General features: G+C 36.5%; 1 protein-coding gene across 8 annotated transcripts in view; it reads right to left on the reverse strand.

The window, feature by feature from the left end:
• The window catches only part of kif21b (kinesin family member 21B), a 100,800-nt gene that overhangs the window by 56,400 nt on the left and 23,087 nt on the right, over positions 1–21,313 (reverse strand). For all 8 annotated transcript variants that reach the window (XM_051911617.1, XM_051911620.1, XM_051911621.1 and 5 more), the window contains exons 2-3: positions 3,138–3,360; positions 1,019–1,201 (exon numbers count right to left, since the gene is read on the reverse strand). In XM_051911617.1, the coding sequence (XP_051767577.1) occupies positions 1,019–1,201; positions 3,138–3,360 (406 nt within the window). The remainder of the gene's footprint in view (positions 1–1,018; positions 1,202–3,137; positions 3,361–21,313) is intronic.

Consider the following 21,313-nt stretch of genomic DNA (forward strand, 5'->3'; position numbering starts at 1 on the left):
TGGAGTGAATGGTACCATTTTTTTGAAGCCCAAAAAAGTGCATCTATCCATCATAAACGTACTCCACACGGCTCCAGGGGGTTAATAAAGGCCTTCTGAAGCGAAGTAATGTGTTTTTGTAAGAAAAATATCCATATTTAAAACTTTATAAACTATAATCACTGGTTTCCATTAACAGCCATACATGAGTCTAGTTCCGACAGAAGAGTGACATCTGACCCGACGCAAGACGTACTGACGAACACCGAAGCGCAGAAAGAGCAAAACAAAACACTAGTCACAAATTAGAAGTCTAAAATGAGAATTTTTAAAGAGAAATGTCGGAGAAGCTTGAGTTTGTTGCCCAGCCATATTTGTTTAAACGGCGAGAGGCGTCTACTCTCACCTAAGCTTACTGTACGCCTACATCATACGTCCTACGCCGGAACTCGACTCGACGGAAGTTACCAGAAGCTAGTGACTACAGTTTATTAAGTTATATTTATGGATATTTTTCTTACAAAATGCACCTCTTTGCTTCAGAAGGCCTTTATTAATCCCCTGGAGCCGTATGTATTACTTTTATGATGGATGGATATGCTTTTTGGGCTTCAAAAAAAAAAAAAGGTCCCCTTATGAAGCTTGGAAGAGGCAGGACTCAGACTGTGTTCATCTGAAAGAAGATATACCTAGGATGGCTTGAGGGTGAGTAAATCATGGGATAATTTTCATTTTTGGGTGACTATCCCTTTAAATGCGGTCCACTCAATCAAATCCATCAATCTCTTTCCAGCTCAACCTATAGCGAGAGTTTGGGGCGTGGCTACTGTAGCAGGCGGAGCCAGAGGATGTTTAGCCGTTGTGGGACCATGACTGATGCGTAACATGGGAAAAGACATTCAGCTTCAGTTACAGAAGTACAAGCCAAAATTCAATACCATACAGCATCTTCATGCACCTGTTCAGAAAGACAAATGTACCAGTTTAAAAATTTTTATTTATTTGCCCAGTCTACTAAAGAGTCTGGCTGTAGTCTCACCTCCAGGAATTGGGCGCTGACTTTGAAATCTGGCGGGGGCATGTCGGCGCTCTGTGCCTCCAGTCTGCGTTTTTGGATGCCCTGGAAGAGTTGTCGCACTGCCCGAGGGATGATGCCCAGCTCTTCCTCTGACACGGATACGTCAAAGCCAGTGCCCATGGTGTAGGTCTTTCCTGAACCAGTCTGCATGACAGAGCAAGGCATTCACATTTACACAAAACACACATTTACAACTAGTGATTTAGTAATTGGACAATATTTAGTCATTGTAAGATTATCAGCATCAAAGCTTTGTCAATGGTTAATTTTCTGTCTGTGATTTTCGGTTACTTATTGGGTCATTTAATTTTGAGTAGGTCTCATTTGCTGTTATTAAATTATATTATATAAATGTTTTACAGCAAGAAGTAGCATGCAATAAACCAATCAGAGTGTCATCTCCCATTCCCTTTAAAAGCCAGTTGCGCTCACACCATGGCGGATTTGCTATTTACATGGCGGAATATAGACACCCTCAACCTAACGAGTCAGTTTAAATACATGTGTGTATTGCCATGATTGGTTAAATAATTAGCCAATTTCATTCGTAATTACTGCAAATAGGTAATTCTGATACATGCAATGACTATCCATTATGACATGTAGACATTTTTATCTTTATGTACACAATAATAATCTTTTACACTGTAATTCTTTTATTTTTAATATTTGGCATGTGTGTGTGCTGCTGCGCGTCCCTGTATGTGTGTAACAAGCAGAGTGAAAGCGCGTTGTACTAATGCGCCCTTTAAATAAAAAAATATTGTGCCATTTACTTTAGATCAGGTTTTTGTTGGTCAATGGCGCAGTCGTTTTCAGTTGCCTAAAAAAATAGCAACACGCCAACAATGCACCTGAACACACCTCGTTTTCAGACCAGCACACCCATGGGTGAACAGATGGGCGAAGGGTGCATTTGATATTTAAACAACGTGGCGCAGGACGTGAAAATGATAACTGCGTCGCGCCGGGTGTATGATAGGGCCCATAAACTAATTAAAAAAATATACATTTTATAATATTTACATTTTCATAATATGTACCATTTAAAAAGTGAAGTGATTACACTAACTTCCTACAATTGGCATGACTTTACAATTGTAAATAGGTTTCAACAACTATAAAATATTGTTTAAATAAATTGACAAAACTGTAGTTATGCATATGTCACTGGCATTTAAAGCTGATGTACACACATCTATTTAAATGAATCAAATTAAGTGATTAATTGTGATTCAATGTAATTGAATATCAATAAAATAATTTAACTCAAAATTTGGTAATTTCATATGCACACTGCTTTTTCTCCATGTCAGAGTTCTTAATATACAATACTTGACATTTTTCTGTTAATATTTTCATCCATGATTTTCAGCCAAATGTCTATTTTGGCCAAGAACCTAAAATGGCGTTTTTATGACATTTTCAGCCAAAAATTTCAAGCTGATGAAACTCTGAAGCAACCCATCATAAGAAGCATAATTAGGCACAACATGAAGAACATAATTACATTTATTATTAATAATATCATATCATTGGAATAACAATAGTTAAATCATTCAAATAAACAGGGCATTATCACTATAGTATTCCTACTGTGTCCTTTTTAAATAACGCTTGTGTCTCCTGCTTCAGGGTTGCACATTAGCAGAAGTATTCCTCTCAGGTGTTCAAGTGTCCACTCATGTTTTAGTAGACTTGCATCTATCATACATCTTGTAACACACAGAGTTACAGTTTGAGCAATTAACCCTGAGCGCCGCACAATAGGCACTCTAAACGTGAAGAGCGTGTGACAAGTGGAACTCACAAAAGATGCCCGGCACAGCTGTCGCATCACCAGAGCGCTGAGGGAAAGGTCACGGGGTCACGGTGAACCGATAATGGAGTGATAATACTTACTATTCAGAGAAATGAATGACCTGGCAATATGTGTGTGCAAACAGAAAGGTTTAATATGATTCAGATAAAGTGTGTGAGCGTGTGTGGATGTTTTTGTTAATCTTTGAACCATTTCTGCCATCGCAAACAACTCATCTGCAGGTATACATATAATTTTATCAAGTGTGGTAGATCTTACTTGACCGTAAGCAAAGACAGTTGCGTTGTATCCTTCGAAGCAGCCTTCAATGAGCTTGTGAACGCAGGCGCTGTAGATCTGGTGCTGCTGAGCGTCCAAGTCAAACACAAAATCATATGTAAAGGCCTTGTCTTTACCCAAGAGCACCTGGGGCTCCCCAGGAGTAACAGAGGTGCAGATGTGACATCCCTCAATCTTTTCTTTTGCCATCTGCGGCCGGATCCTGATGAAAAGAACAAAAAACAAATCTAAGTGGGGGAAAAAAAAAAATGAACAAGACAACAGAAGTCAAAATACCAAGTATATATGCTGCATCCAAGTCATGTAAGAACTGCCGTATTTGACAAATCTGAGAATCTACTGAGACACAGAAACTACTTATTTCCAAAAATGGAAATAGTTTAATAAAGCCAAAAAAGCTGACTGGATGGCTAGCCAACTCTATCTCCAAGTATCTCTAATACAGCATTTTAAATAGAAAACTTATTGCTATCAGTTGTAAAAAATATAAGAAATATCAAACAGAAACAGAGGTAGATACCAAACTATATTTAACTGTTGAAGCTGCTGTCATTTAAATGAAAACTGCAATGGTCAAATAGGAAAATGAACAATTTTATTAGCAGTAAACTTGAAAAATTACTTTCAATCTTAAACTATAAAAATTCATTAAAAAAAAATATTAATACATGTTTAAAAGTATGACAATCTAAAAGAATGAGACATTTCAATATGTATTGCGTGAAAGTGATTTATATCAATTTTTCCCACTGTCCCACAGTTGGGGCGTCATTTTCGCCAAAGAGAACAATTTTGGCTCTTATAAAGTTGATTGAGTGTACTTGTTCACCAAGGGCACATCAGTGTCAGTGAAGAGTACGCTTGAGATGAAATTTGAAAGATCAAGTAAATATCAAATTTGAGCAGAATATTTTATTGTGCATAATTTCCAATTAAGCTGTAGCCTAATACTGTAATATTATGAATACATGTTTTCTATATTCTCTAGGTTGTAGATCAGTGTAGTATAAGTTGTGTTCATCAGTGTTTAGTACAAGCCGTGGATGAAATGGGTGATTTGTCAGACTTCCAATAAGGGCAAATCATAAGAGCCTGTTTAGCAGGAGCGTCTGTAACCTTAACAGCCCAATTGTTTGGTGTTTTGAGAGTAACACGAGCCTATATGATTATGACTGCGTAGACAAACTATGGCAAGACTTCATCAGCGGAGAAGAATAGTGGGCGAAAACCACAAACTACTGCAGCAAAGTGACAGCAAACCTCAATATTCACCTTGAAGACATTCTTTCCATTAAAAAAAAAAACATCACAGGAAACTTCACAAAGCTAACACCAATGAAAGAGATGTATTTTTCTAGAACTTCAAATCAAAGACACCAATGCTAAAATGAGAAGAAGACACTGTCATAAATCATGATCATAAAACCTGGTCAAGATGAACTTCAATATCTGCCCTGGCCCGCTCAATCACCGGACTTGAATCTCACTAAACCACTGTAGGCAGTTTTGGAGAGAAGATCGAGAAGCCGATTCTCTAAAGTAATTAGCAGATGTTCTGATAGACAGTATTCCACTGGAGGCTATTCAAACGTTGCATGAATCAATTGTAAGAAGGTTGGAAGCTGTATTGAAGGCAAATGGTGGTAAAACACCTTAATAAAGAAATATTGCCTACTTCCCAGGTGTTCACATTATTTTGTTCAATCTCTGTAGATACAATACTGGACAATGTAAAGTTAAATAATCTAGTGAGCTTGTGAAAGCTGTTTTAAGACCACAGCGCCATTAGTTGCCCAAAAAACAGTTGTACAATTACAGTAATTCTAAAGTGACATGAATGCACCAAAGGTAATGAAGAAATGAGGATATAGGCCTCGTTATTATACAGTAAGAGCCATCAATTTTATACCAGGTTGAAAGAACAGGTTAAAGCACTTTCATTAAAAGGACAAGAAGCAAACACTTCTCAGGTTAACATCAAGGTTAATTAAGTCTCCAGGCTAAAAAAAAAAAAAACATTAGCCTAATTCATTAAAGAATTAATTGAATCAAGTCAATTAGCTTTTGCTTGAGGCATTTCAGATGAATTGATACACATCCATCTCTACTATGGACAATTCTTTCTAATACATTCGTATCAACTGACATAAAGTGAAGTGGTCACCTGACATGATCTTCAACAAATTAGTGAATTCAAAGAGATCATGAGGAACCTGCCCTTTTGATTACAATCAACTTGCCTTTAGCTTGTTTCTCTTTTTAGCATTCAGAACATTATGGCCAACTTTTGTTACTTTCATATAAAACTGGCAACCAATCAGAAAACCTTAGCAAGTACATAGCAACATGCTAAAAACCACCGTTGAGTGGTGATGTGCAAACACCACTCATATTTTGTTTGGATAATGTAAAAATTTAATTTTAAGCTACATTGTAATGACCACCAAGTTAGACCTTATCGCTCCTAGATGATAACAGCCCTATCGTCCTCCATCTCTGATACACACTGATAACAAACACACACGCCTGTTTAGCTCAGTTACATAAAAGAGGCCAGGAGAGACATGTTACATATGGACGGACTACTTTCTCTTTCTGACATACACACGTTTATGTGAATGAGGACATACCACAGGCTTTACACTATTGTTTTTATACAAAGTCAATTCTTATTTCTACAGACCAACCCTAAGCCACATCCTAACCCCACCCATAAAAGAAAACCATCAACATTTTTAGAATTAAAGGTGCACACAGTAATTTCTCTTTAAAATGTTTCACACATTAAGGAAACAAATACATTTTAAAAGTACTATTAGTTCTTAAAAAACAAAAAACAAACACGTATTGTCTTAATGTATGAAACGTTTTAGCAAGAAAAATTCATGAGTGCACCTTAAAGGGTTTATATAGGCCTATATAAATATATATATATATATATATATATATATATATATATATATATATATATATATATATATATATATATATATAGAGAGAGAGAGAGAGAGAGAGTTTATTCATTATAGTTTAAAAAAATGGTAATAAAATATGACAAGATCTCAGAGTTAAACTGTGTCAGAAAAAATGTATCTTAATTATGTCAGATAAAACTTAAGCAAAACATGGTCAGGTCATTTTTGGGTATAATTTGTCACAGTTTACTTTATTTTGCTATCCTCACTTACATAACTGAACTAATATATATATATATATATACACACACACACACACACACACACACACACATTTTTTTTTTTTTTTTTTATCATATTTAGCAAACTTCTGGGGACAATTTTTATAGCTAAGTACAAACACACCACAATATGCAAAGAAGGCCCTTGTGTTACAAGATCAGCAAAACATAAAATAGACCACAAACATGCTGTCAGTAGCAGTTCAGACACGGACAGCATATGTTAGTCACATTTAAAGCCTAATTCTGTGTGTTACATTGATCATTAGCATCTACAGCTGTGAGGGATGCACAAACCGACCAAATGCGGCAGGAAATGAGAGAGAACCATGAATAATCAATTAACAAGAGCACACATGCACAGTCACTCACACTCCGCAGAAAGCAGGCTCAATCCTTTCTGCTTCACACACACACATCTATCAAACTCTACCCATCCTCCTCACTCTGGCCTCAGCTGGGCCTCAGCCTCTCTTTTATCCCATTCCACAGTCAGAAGAGAAGCATAATCTATAGCGCATTGATCAGGAGGACAAACACAACACATGAGGCGCTCCCCTGAGAGGATCACACACTAAAAATAACCCCCACACACGTTGGAGGATTACACATCCGCTTTAAAGCTGTGAATGAACGCACCGCATCCTTCCCTGCCATCAAACACTGATCCTAGACCAGCTGAAGCCACTGAAATACTCTAATACAGTCCTCAAAACTGTTTTCAGATCAGTGTGTCTTGAAGGCACATCCTTATTGGCTTGATCCGTTTATCTTAAAGAGCCATTTATAATTTCCTGTGAGATAAAATGCTGAACGTCTCAGGGAGATTAACACTTTGCTAAATAATTATGTTGATTTTCCGCATAACAAAGACAGTTCATTCCCACAGGGCTGGAATTTAAATAGGGTTGGGACTAGCTAGTGCTACTGGTGTCATTATCAATTTTTAATTACGCAAAAGGATTAATCCAAAACATAAACAGCATCTTTAGATGAGTCAGAGATGAAATCCCCAAAAAATACAATACTAGTATGTACTCAAATACTTAAGCAATCACCATTTCATACGATGTTGAGTTTCCCAATCTGTCAAGGCGCTATTCAGAATACAGTTCAAGTATCTCAGTGGCTCTAAATTAGATTCATAAACAAGAAATCATATGTTGGGCCTCCCATTTTAATATCTGCAGCAATCCATCATTCCTGTCCGACAGTCACGTCGCCCCCGCATGACAGAAACACATGACAACGGGAGACATCTGTCTGCCTGCTGTCTCTGTGTGTGTGTTTGTTTGTATATGTGTACAAAACAAAAGGAAGTGTGTCATCAGTCTCCTCCGTCTGCACTTCCTGGCCTGAAGAGAGAAGTTCTTGCCACATCCTTCAGTTAGTTCAGTCTAATATCGCGGTGAAGCCACCATAACCGCAGAGACTCATTTTTTCTGCTTAAACAATTCCAAAAATTAACAGAAAAAGTAGCTTTCTCAAAAAATATGGCGTCTTAAAGGAATGTTGTGAGCTATATAGGATACTTTAGCTACTATACACTGTAGCATACTAGATTACGGCAGCACCAGTCACATGCTGTCCATGAACATTAATGGATTTTCAATGGAAGTTGATGTGGCAAGACAGTGCACCAAAAGAAACACTGAAAAACACACCATTTTAAAAGTATAGGCACAAGACTTAAAACTTTATATGTGTGTAGTGTCATAAAATTGCCTACCAGCCTTGTCTATGCAAAGTTTAACTCCTGCCATAAGTATGCAAAGCCAGAAAACCCAGAGTACTTCAGTAAGGGACGCAACGTACCAAATTTTGTTTGAAAGAAGCCTCTTACGATTAGTTATTTCATCAAAAATACAACACGATACAAATCAATATTGTGAAATTTAAATATATTTTAAAATGTAATTTATTCCTGTGAATTTTAGGCATCATTACTCCAGTCTTCAGTAGGGCTACATGAAATAGGAAAAAAAACTGACATTGCAATATTTTGTTTTTCTGTGATGTACATTGTGATATGAAAACAGTTTCACCAGATGAACTGAATAGCTCTATTTGAAAAGAATTAATCATTCAATGATTGGGGTGATTTTAAATCTGCATAGAAAATAATAAACAAATTACAAGCATGGATAAATACAAAAGAACAATGATACAAATGAAAACAAAAAAAAAAAAAAGTTTTTTCAGTAAGTAAAATGTAATAATTAAATGTAAAATAACACTGCATATTCTTAACTGTATGAATTAAATATAATTAATCTTTTTTTTCTTTTCTTTTTTTTTTAAGATTTTCTTTTTGTGTTTTGTTGTTTGATTAACATTAATGACACAGACAGCAGCAGGTATATTAGGCTGCTGTCACTTTAAGAGTTAATGCATGGATCCAATATAATGATACGGATCCATTTTCGTTCTCAATTGTTTACATTCATGTAAGCTATAAGTGACTGCGTTTACAAGGATACTCGCAGAGACAGCCATTTTGACATAATTTTGCGTGTATGTGTCCGTTCAAGCACAAATAGACACGGAAGAGAACTGAATTCGGTGTTCACATGCTGTCTGCATGCACAGAAAACAGCGCAGTCTAAAATATCTTGCCCCATAGAATTCTGGTGTTTTACATTACGGTAAAGATGATTTTTGTTTGTTTTTACAAACTTCAGGAGGAGTTAAAATTATTTTACTGTGGTAATCGACAGCACATCACAAATGCTGTCCATAAAGCATAATGTATAAAGAAGGAATCAGAAATATTAATTTTAGTTAAAGTATATTTCTTTTGTCATCATTTACTCACTCTCATGTCGTTCCAAAACTTCATGTCTTGCTTACAAATGAAGATATTTTGAAGAATGTTGGTAATCTAACAATTTTGGTGACCATTGACTTCCATTAAATAGAAACAGATATGACATAGAAAAACAGTTGAAATTATCCACAAAATATCTTTTTTTTTTTTTTTTTGGTATTCAGAATAAAGTCATCTTGGTCAGGCTTGGAATGAGTAAATGATGCCAGAATTTTCATTGCTGGTGTGAAAGTTTCCATATCACTTTATGGTAGATACATTTCATTGCAAAGCCAAAAGAAACATTTATTTGTGTGCATATTTGGATGCCCACCAACATTCCTGGGCTTTGTTTTCAGGAAATTGAAGAGGGCAACGATCAACCATCCACATGCGTGATGAAAACAGGATCTGAAAGACAAAAAAATGCACGGCTGGCCGTCCAATCACATGACAATTCACTGAGAGGACAAAGGGTGCCACATGAGCTTCTCTCTTCTTCTGTCAGCACTGTACCACCCCAGTAAAAGATCATTCAAGCGACATCTCCTTGACGACAAACAGCGATTAATCATGACTTGATCACAGTCAACTTTATGAAAATATTCTGTCCGATATCTCCTACTGTAACTCAAAGCCACCCACACAAATGGGCAGTTGAGTATCTCCAATTAGAGCCGGCATTTATGGATGAAGAATCTCATCTGGGCCTCTGTCCAAAGGGCCCGCGCTACTCTGAGCCAAGAGCCATTCGACTGGCAATAAACTCTTTGTTACAACCAAATCTTTCAAGTTTATGTGGCACTAAAAGGCCTTACGTTCATAACAGTTATGAAGTGAGTAAAACAGAAGTTTGAATGTAGTAAAGCACGAGGAGCTGCGATTGTTTTGACATCATCACCTCCCCCTCCAAATCCAAAGTCAACTCTTCCTCCCATCTCTCACTCTCTCCATCCAGCGCCTGGAAAAACAGATCAGTGGGTCATAAAGGAGGGGCGGCAGTGGAGGAAACGGACCTCCATTTCCTCTCATGACAGACCCTTTAACAGCCAGTTCACATACGTGACTGCCTGAACCCGTTTACGCGAGCTGACGCAAGGTTCACCCCATACAAAACATAATGTAAGAGATCTGAATGACCACTCGTTTACTACATCTCTTTGTGTCTCTCTCGAACAGAGACGTTTTGTATTCGTCTCACTCACCGGTTGGACGCACACAGGAGCACTTCTTTAAAAGCAGTCTCTCAAGACGACAAAAGGCATGTATGTGTGAGCCAAGGCTAGTACTCTTGTATTGTGCTGACAAAGCATTCACCATTTACTTATTGTAAAGGCCATGACAACACACATAAAAAAAAAAGTAAAAATAGATAAAGTACTTTTATTTATTTGTTTTAATTAAAGGGGTCCTTGATTATGATTTCACTTTTTTGACTTTAGTTAGTGTGTAATGTTGCTGTTTGATCATAAACAAGTTATGACGCTCAAAGATCAATGCAAAGGGAAATATTTTCTTTTACAGAAATCGCTTTTTAAGGACTACAACAAATGGCTGGTAGGGACTACAACGAGCTTCTTCCTGGGTTGGTGACATCACAAACCCCAAAATTTACATAAACCCCGCCCCCGAGAACACACAACAAAGGGGATGATGAGGTCATGTTGGGCTGCTTTAGAGAAGAGGAAGAGTTGTTGTAGTAGAGTGTTGTTACCATGCCGTCATTTTACGCCGGACTGCTTCACAAACAAGGGTCAATTCAACACTGGATTTGCACAAAAGATTAACATGACGACACATGCTAGTTGATGAGTTGAATCAACTCCACAGCAACTACAAAAATTTAACCACTAACCATTCAGAAACATCCAGTTTCGTTCTAAAAGTTGTAACTTCTTCCTGAGTTTCTCCATCAGTGTCCGACTCCGGTTTGAACAATGTAAGGCTGAACACCGTTACTGACAATCCTCATTTTGGCTGCGTGAGACTCTCTAGCTTTGTTGATGTTGAACAACCGAAGCACGAACTGTTAAAGCTCCGCCCTCTTCTGGAAAGGGGACCGGGAGCAGCAGCTCATTTGCATTTAAAGGGACACACACAAAAACGGCATGTTTTTGCTCACACCCAAATAGGGGCAAATTTGACAAGCTATAATAAATGATCTGTGGGGTATTTTGAGCTGAAATTTCACAGACACATTTTGGGGACACCAGAGACTTATATTACATCTTGTAAAAGGGGCATTATAGGTGCCCTTTAAAGTGCCCCTATTATGCTTTTTCAAATTCTACCTTTCATGCAGTATGTAATAAAGCTGTCTGTGAATGTAAAAGGTCTGCAAATTGTAAAGATCAAACTGCACAACAAATAAAGTTACTGTTTCCTAAAAGAAAGAATCAATTCTGAACTGCTGAAATGAGTCATTAGTAAACAACGTCTACTTCGACCCACCTTCAACTGTAGTTGTAGCTGGAAGAGTTTGGTTTGTGTTGTCACCATGTCGAGAAGACACTGTTTTCAGTGCTGCGAATTCACTTTGCTGCACTTCCAAAAGATGAGATTGATATGGTAAAACTGACACCATCATTATTGTTCGTATCACTATCAAATGCTGAGGAAGATCCGAAGCTGAAATTCAGATATGATAATGGACGTTTGGTTTCCGACACATGCTGTAAGCGGTCGACCAATCACAACAAACTGGGCCATCTGACCAATCAGAGCAGAGTAGGCTCTCAGAAATGCGGGGTTTAGAGAGACTGAATCCGTGATCAAATCATTTCAGATACTGTGAGAAAAGAGCTGATGCTGCAATGTATTATGAGAAAATTAAAGTGTTTTTTTGACCTTGTATGCATGTAAAACTATTGTAAAAGACTCCAAAACAATATTAGGAACCTTTAAAAATAGCATAATAAGGGTACTTTAGTTAAAATTCATGTAAATAAAAAGTAACATACATGCATAGATGCATGATTTAATTATAGAACAAAGAATATATAGAATATAGGATAAGATATCTTTGCTTTAGGTTACTTTAAGATATATTTACCTTATACAAAGATCCCACCCCATGTACCATCTGCAGAAGTGCATCTTACACACACTAAACACACAGTAACCAAAGCATGACACAAAGGGTGATGACACCAGTACAAACCCTGTAGTGTGGCGCCTTTTACTCAGTCAAATTCATCATTCAGCAGTTCCAAGTCTCCTAAAAACAAATGCTTTAGTCTTTTTATTGTGGCGTTGACTGAACTCCAGTTGCGTCCAGAAGCCATCTGGCTGATAAGATTAACTGTGTCCACTCCATTGAGGGCTCTAGAAACTACTAGTGAAAAAAAAAAAAAAAAAACACTAGTGGACCAATAATAGGCTTTAAGGTTTTATCTCCTTTTCAGCGCCCGTGTGAGTGGAATAGGATATGGAGAACACTGCACACACCTCTCGATCTTCAACACGTAGGTGTGAAAAGCCCAAGTGACAGATCCAGGATTTCCCTCAGCTGCCGCCCGGGCCAGACAGATCTGATTGCTGGCCAAACATTTCTGAATGAACAAAGTTTTCATATCCAAAACACCCCAGATCAGGATCATATATGCTACATGTTACCCATTTTCCCACATTTGCAATGTGTATATGTTATGATTACAGCAAGAACAGGAAAAGATCTGCTCAGGAAAGGCTTTCGCCGAACTCCCATCCGGGGCAGAGCTGTCTCTCCTCACTTTTCTCACCGAGTATCTCTCGAAACCATCAGTCCATTTGCCTGAGGATGGGAACAATTTGCATACAACCCTCAGAAGCATAGACACATATAGAAAGCTCATTTCCCATGCAGTTTTTAACTTACTAATTTAAATAATATCCAGGTCCGTTCACACCAAGAACGATAACAATAATGATAACTATAGCGATAACTATATTAGTGTCCACACCAAAGCACACCATCATTCTGTTTATTCTAAGCACGCACTGCAGTTTTGTTGCCTGCCGCTTTAAATGTTCGCGAGCTTTAAAGCAGAATGGATTCTCATTGGCTGGAAAAAATCCTTCAGAAAGTGATTCCAACAATGTTGTTTTTTAGAACTATATCTCTATTGTTGTCATTATAGTCATCACTCTTTGGTGTGAATGGGCCTTAACACTCAGGGATCGGCATTCTTAAAATATTGCTATAATGAGATGAATGAAATCGACTGAAATATGAATAAATACTGAAATAAAATGTGTTAGCAACATATTAAACTGCATATTAACATTTATAGGCTCTATAATGTAACAAATAAGATACATAAAATGTCATAGCAATATGAATGTTTAGTCATTATTTCTTTGGCCTGTTTTGGACAGATTATGAAGGGTTTACTGTAAAATGTAGTGCCACATCAGTGAAGCTTTTGTTCGCAAGGAATGATGAAAGCTTTGCATCACAGAAATAAATTATATTTTGAAGTATGTTCAAACAGGATTTATTTCCAGGTATAACTGTGTACACAAAATGTGTCTTTGTCTCTCATTTATATAGTTAACTATATTCTAAATAAACTTCAAACAAAAAAAATACATATATTTATTTTGTCATTGCATTCTTTCTTAGTTGACTCAGTCCCATTCCTGACTGAATGGCTCATTATGCGGCTCATTAGGGGCAGGGTCTTAATCTCCTCAGGTGTGAATCACAGCATTATTCATGAAGATTCATGCCTCCCCTCATATAGCCTATCTAAACAAAAAGTGTCTTAGAAATTTAAAATCAATGCATTGTTTTATGTGTCCGAGTAGACAGAATGATTTTAACATCACTTTGAAGTGTTTTGAGGCCCTTATTTCAGTGACTTATTTTTTATTTTATTTTTTCAAAAATCATGCATAATTCTCTCAAAAATACAAACATGTAAATACTCGTTGATGACATATTATTGTAGCCTAGTTTGTGCTGAATACAGTGTAATGAGACTTTTGTCATTAATATGTTTATAAGCAACTGAAAAAAGCACAAATGTCAGGGCATGTCAAAACTACTCCAGGACCCCAAATTAGCCTCAGCCCCTAGAGGGTTAAGACTATAACAACTACCACCATTGTGGAGGATAAGGAGAATTTAATTTTTTATAACTGAGTTATAATGATTTTTTTTTTTTTTTTTTTTTTTTACCAAACAATCATGATTTAGTTGTTCAAGACCATTTTTACCCCCTCTCTGACTCTGCTGCTATGTTTGCCCAATCCTTTTAATACAGCCTCTTCTACATCACAGTAACTGTTTTCATCCAAAGTTGTGTATTTAACTTGTGTGCAAAATTGGAATACAGCATAAAACATTTGCAAAAAAAAAGCAGTGTTTCCATCCCATGTGTTCAAGTTGAAAAAAAAAAAAATCATCACTTCCTTTGAAATTGGCACAAAATATCATTCTTTTTTCCTCCATCAGAAATGACTTGTGCCTCAGAGGTTTTTGCACATTTTTAGAATTCATGCACACCTTGGTGTTTCCATCCGATGTTTTATGTGATATCCCAAAATGCACATAAAAATAGGTGAATGGAAACATAGCTATTGTGACAGGTTCACAAAACATCTGCGTTTTGCTCAAACTAGGTATGCACAGATATGTTAATGGCCACTAACAGATAAATGACTGATATTAAAATTCTATACAAACTTGGTTAAATAAATTCAAATAAAATACCAAAAACTAAAGATTAATTGTTTGCTACAAGTAATTGAAGCATTACATCACACTATAGAGTATGAAAAACAGATGTTCGTTTTGAGCTTTGCTAAAGATGACATTTTACAGTGTTAATAAATTAGGTATATTTTTAAATTAACTATAAGTGAGCATTAGTTGACTTAGAAATATCTGGCACATTTACACTCTTAGTTCTTTAGGAATAATTGTATCTATTATAATTCATCCTTATTACTTCACCTAGTAACAGTGTTATTTCGCTATTATTTATATACTATTATAGTGTTTATTAATATTTGTTATGTGCTTTCGTAATTTTTAGTTTTCAGTTACTAGTTTTTGTTGTTTTTATAACTATTTAGCTTTATTTTTTCCCGGTTTTAGTAATTTTAATATTTCAACTTAAAGGGTTAGTTCACCCAAAAACAAAAATTCTGTCATTAATTACTCACCCTCATGTTGTTCCACGTGTATCAAACTGCCAAAGTCACGTGATTTCAGTAAACGAGGCTTAGTTTTGTCATTAAGTGTTTTGAAATTTCAATGGATCACCACTGGGGGGTGTGACTTTGGCAGTTTGATACGCGCTCCGAAACAAAAGATTCGTAAAGCTTCGAAGCTTCATGAAGCAGTGTTTTGAAATCGCCCATCACTAGATATTGTTGAATAAAGTCGTTATTTTGGGGTTTTTTGGTGCACAAAAAGTATTCTCATCTCTTCATAACATTAAGGTTGAACCACTGTAGTCACATGAACTGTTTTAAATATGTCTTTAGTAGCTTTCTGGGCATTGAAAGTGTTAATTATCTTGCTGTCAATGGAGGCTTCACTGAGCCATCGGATTTTATCAAAAATATCTTAATTTGTGTTCCAAAGATGAACGAAGGTCTTACGGGTGTGGAACGACATGAGGGTGAGTAATTAATGACACAAATTTCATTTTTGGGTGCACAAACCCTTTAAACAAAAATTAGAAATGATGCCTTGGTAACTCACTGAAATAAAAAATAATCTCTTAAAAAAACTTATCTAACATTTATATATTATTTTTATATATATATATATATATATATATATATATATATATATATATATATATATATATAAAAATAATATATAAAGAAAAAAAAATAATATATAAGCTTTATTTCAAACCCACAATTTTTAAAATAGTTTTAGTTATAGTAAACATAACATGATGTGTAAATCTGTTAATGTATTTATCTGATTCAGGCCATTTTTTGCAGCTTTTTGGACTGAGGAGGAAGTTTTAAGTGCTGAAAGCTGCATAGTACATCAAGCTCTTTTCAAGGAAAATTAGATCAAGGAAAATTAGATTTCTTATAACATGCCCCTTTAAGCATATTAACAGATGAATACAAGCTGTAGTACGACCTCACAAACACACACACTCTGCTGTGTGAGGTTTAATGTACTGACCACAGCGTAACAAACACACTCACGCATACACACACAAACTTGGCTGCCAAGCCAAGGACAACAATCAGAATCCGCTTACAGTGTGTGAGTGTGTGCCATCTGCCTAAACCTGTCTGTCACACACACAAACACAAACACACACACACACACACACACACACACACAGAGAGACACAGACACAGACACAGACACAGACTCGTGAGACATCAGAACCATGTCAACACAATTTAGGAGCTGATCAATCCTGTCAACTCCATAGGCCAGACGCCGGAACACAACAGTTAAAGGACACTAATTCTTGGCTCCATCACAAAAATGACTTCACAGAGCAGTACTTCTTTCTAAAGGCTCTCTCGCTGCTCCAACAGACACAACGCAGGCCGGATTCGAACCTACGTCTCCCACATGAACACCATAATGCTATGTTTTTGAAGCATGTGAGCTAACCACTAAGGCTGCATGATTAATCATATTTTAGTTGCGATCATGATTTCTGCTTCTCTCAATCAAGGCATAATCATCTGCGCTGGTTATTTATACTGAAAAGCTTTCATGCTTGATGTCAAGAGTTTAAAGCCCTCAATTAGAACTTTTCTCTTAAATGGATAAGTTTTCTGCAGTGTTTTACTTAATCTTCCTTCCATCAACCTGGTAACTAGTGGTCGACCGATATATTACCAAGGCCAATATATTGGCCAAATTTTTTAATTATCCGTTTTTCTGTTTGACCGATGTGTCAAAAGTTTTGAATATCTAATAAACATTAAAATTCACAAACCTTGCAGACCTGAATCCAGCTGTGAGATCTTCTGAAATGTGTATTTTTAGACTGCTCTCTAAGTTATCAGCAATCAAAAAAACCAATAATGGTCGACCACCACTGGAAACCACATGCACCACACACACACTGCAGAACAAGCAGATGATCTGAAAACACCAACAAACAGGTCTGAGTTTAGCAACTTCCACTCGTATTCCACTCAAATGAAACCTTCTCGGACACAAACTGTAATAAATCCAATGGATCTCGACTATATTGTTTGCGATTGCAATAAATGCACTTATGCAACCCTCTGTGTGGCAATACAAAATCTTTTTTATTGTTTTAACAGCAAAACAAACAGAATTTGGAATTATTGGAATTAAAATGAGGAATTTCCCTGTTTTAGATTGAGAAAAGCTTCTTGGCAGGATTTGCAAGATTTCATAATGTAGAGTGTTTTAATGTATATGATAAATATAGGGCAGAGTCACAGAATCCAAAAAACAGAATTTCACCATTTCATTTGATAAAACTATTGTCAGATACACACAAAAACTCAAAAGGTCTGCATTATAACCTGCCAAAATAAAAGTTTGGTTGAAGAAACTACGACTGAATTATTTTTTTACCACCGTACAGTAGAATATACTTCACAAAGTAAAAATAAGATCATACAGTTTATTAAAACATATTTTCACACAATACCATACACTTTTTCATGAACCTTTACCAAAAAAAAAAAGAAAAAGAAATTGTTCAAATTTCATTTGAATACATTTTAAAAGATTAATTAAATTGTTTATTTATTAAATTAGATCAATTAAATGTCATGCGTTCATTTGATTACCACTGTTTTTGACAATGAATTGTATTAAATCATAAAACAGAAACAACTCATAGGGCACTATTATTGTTACATTTAAGTTTTTTTTATTTTTTTATTTTGATTATTAAAATTGAATTAAATCATTAAAAACAAAATGCAGAAAAACTAAAACAGAAAACACAGATTTTGGGAAAAAAAAAAAGAATTTGGGGAAACAGTAAAAAAGAGCCCTAAAAATATAATAAATCAGGAAACTAGATGAGGTAAAATAAACCCTGCATGCGAGTTGACGCTCTCTTGATTTGTGCATACGTGAAAGTGCAATAAGGCTGATGAAATGTAAAAAGTAAATATTTTTGAAATGGGAACAATCATGATTATCAGCTTGACCATTATTGTGCAACCCAACATTATCCTACAGCCCTGACGTGATGTTTCTGTCTCATCTGGAGACCATCAGATGAGTATGACCCCTGCTGACTCCCAGGACCTGAAAGAGACATGGATTTGTGCATCCTCAACCACAAATAATCTCAGAGCCAGTTAAAAACCCTAGTGTCACAGGAAGCACATTTCATATGTGTGTTTAGGGGTGTGTGTGACCTCTCGTCACACTGTGGGCCCCTTTTTGAAGGCAGAGTCTCTCCAGATGTAAGATCTCCTTCCCACAGTCCACTTTTCTCACCTCCACCCACACGAAACTGCTTCGACCAACCTTCTCCCCTTTTTTTTTTTAAATATATCTTGCCCTTCTGATGTCTTCAGCTCCTGTCCTCTAAGCTACGTCACTGTCCTCTACTCCATCTCTGCCTCTTTCCTAAACTCAATCCTCCAAAATGAGTTCCTTCATCTCTCATATCCTCTCTCTCCCGAGTCTCCAGATACAGTCAGGTCGGATGACGCAAATGTGTTCTAGAGATTAGGATTAGCTTGTCCTGTCATGCACATGCGCATAAACACACAAAACGCATGCATACACACACACCTGGCGAAGAGTGTAAACAGCTGCTGCCAAAAGCCCATGTGCCTTGATTATATCTGCACATACGCACACGCACACGCACACGCACACACACACACACACACACACACACACACACACACACACACCCCTACAGGGTTTCATCTCACTTGAAGTGAGATATGGTAGTTCTTGGCATTGCGATGAAGAAGGGGAATTCATGAAAATGTAAACAGTAAAACACGTTGGTCTGTGTGTTTATGTGAGAAAGAGATAAAAAGAATGACTAAGTGTGTTTGTGGTTTTCTTGGACCTCTCAAGGAAGAGGAGGATGTCTGGAGCTTCACCTCAAACACACACCAGCGCCTCCTTCTTGCCCTTTAAAAGAGGTTATCAAACCGCTGGATTTAACCGAACGGAAAACTCGCCCCAGCTCCCGTTCACTCATCCTCCCCTACTGTGTGGATCTGTCGTCTTAAAACACGTTAAAGTGACTCTGATCCATATACCTCAGGAGAACTATCCATGTGTTACATAATAATGTCACGGTCATATTCCAGAGCCTTTATGACCAAGATGAGGGGCATGTGAATGCGTATCACTTCCCGCACTTTTTCAAATACTTCAAAGATTTGAAACAGTTTAGTTCACCAAAGGAAAATCATTAGGTGCAACTGACATGCAAAAACATAAAAGGTAAAAAAATAAAAACACACACACACACAAACAAAAGGATATATTACATAGAGAGCCCCTGAAGACCCCAATGAAAAACAAAAACCCTACTAAAATTGGTGTGCAATTCATCCCTCAACGTTTTAAAATCTTATAAGCTCACGTCAAGTCAAATGGTGCAACTAACTTGCAAAAGCACAACATAAAATATAAGAAAATATACAAAGGGCTCCATATAAGTTCAATTAACTAGTGAGGAACAGAAAAATGTGATCACTAGTCAGTTGTCATAATATTTCACTATGTAAGCGAGGACATTTTGGCCCTTACATGGGTAGCCAAGCCTGTACACACGCACGCACGCATACATATTAGTCATTAATTTTAAAAATAGATTTGTTTTTCCAAGAACGTATTTTTTTAGAAATATCATTCATTATTAAAAAGGCTTATAAATTGGCCAAAACATGTTTTTATTTAAGTCTAGTGTTTTGCATGTGTTTTTGTGATGGGTAGGGGTTGGGTTAGGCCATAGAAAACATCATTAACCTATCAACGGAAGTCTATGCAATCTCCTTACCAGTGTTGGGGGTAATGCATTACAAGTAACTTGAGTTATGTAATCAGATTACTTTTTCAAGTTACAACAAAATATCTAAGTTACTTTTTCAAATAAGTAATGCAAGTTACTTTTTCCATATTTATTGACTGACAGCTCTCCTGTCCCCACGTTGAGAGAAATAAAGGTCAGAGGTGTTGTGTGTGCTGTGTGAACATGATGGTTATTGTAGTTCTAGACTAAATGTGAACATGCATTTACTCATCTCACTTGCACGAAAATATTCAGTATTCCTCAAAATGAACAAAAACAGTAAAATTCAATCTTAGAATTTTATGCAAACACTACACTTTATGTATTTAATCTCACTTTATTAACCAATGTCTTTGCTGCTGACCTTCAATGATCTAATTCAACCATACTAATAAGCAAAATTACCTCTACTAGACAATATATCGATGCATATTTTCCAAATCGATTCTGAGCTTAATTTTTAACAGCAGATGGCACTCTAGGCTATTTTTTAACCGCATGCTCAAATGCTCACGAAGAAGAGCGTTAATGCTTTCGGCCGTCTGAGAATGTATTTGCGCCTCAGAATGCTTTTATGATGTGAGATTAATGTAAACAGTCCACTGAAAACACCCTTGTAATTCACTTCAACCTTTTCGAACTTTATGAATGATTATTTTATAGAAGGTTCAAGTGGTGTGTGTAAGGAATTGGAAGGAAGCAGAGTACGGCTGTTTCTAAAGCACGCAGTGCCATCTTCTGTTAAAAACTAAGCTCAGAATCGATTCCAGAGAGAATCGCGATAAATATGGAAAATATCAGAATCGATCCAGAATCATTTCTCGATTCGCGATGCATCGATGTACTGTCCCAGCCCTAGTGTAAATATGCATTTCCTTCAGCCTGAGGCTTATTCATTTCACTTTTGGTGTGAAAGAACCTTAACATTTTTTGTTGTTATTAAAAAACAAGCAAGCAAGCCCAGCCCAGGTGAAAAAAAGTAACGCAAAAGTAATGTAACACATTAATTTTCATAAAAAAGTAACTAAGTAATGCAATTAGTTACTTTTTTAGAGAGTAACGCAATACTGTAATGCTTTTAAAAGGAGCTTTTTAAAAGTAAAAGCAGCACTGGTCCTTACTAGTGATTAGTATAAACAAGTGTGTGTGTGTGTGTGTGTGTGTGTGTGTGTGTGTGTGTGTGTGTGTGCACGTGCAC

This window comes from Ctenopharyngodon idella, chromosome 11 (genome assembly GCF_019924925.1).
Source record: "Ctenopharyngodon idella isolate HZGC_01 chromosome 11, HZGC01, whole genome shotgun sequence".
Classification (NCBI taxonomy): Eukaryota; Metazoa; Chordata; class Actinopteri; order Cypriniformes; family Xenocyprididae; genus Ctenopharyngodon; species Ctenopharyngodon idella.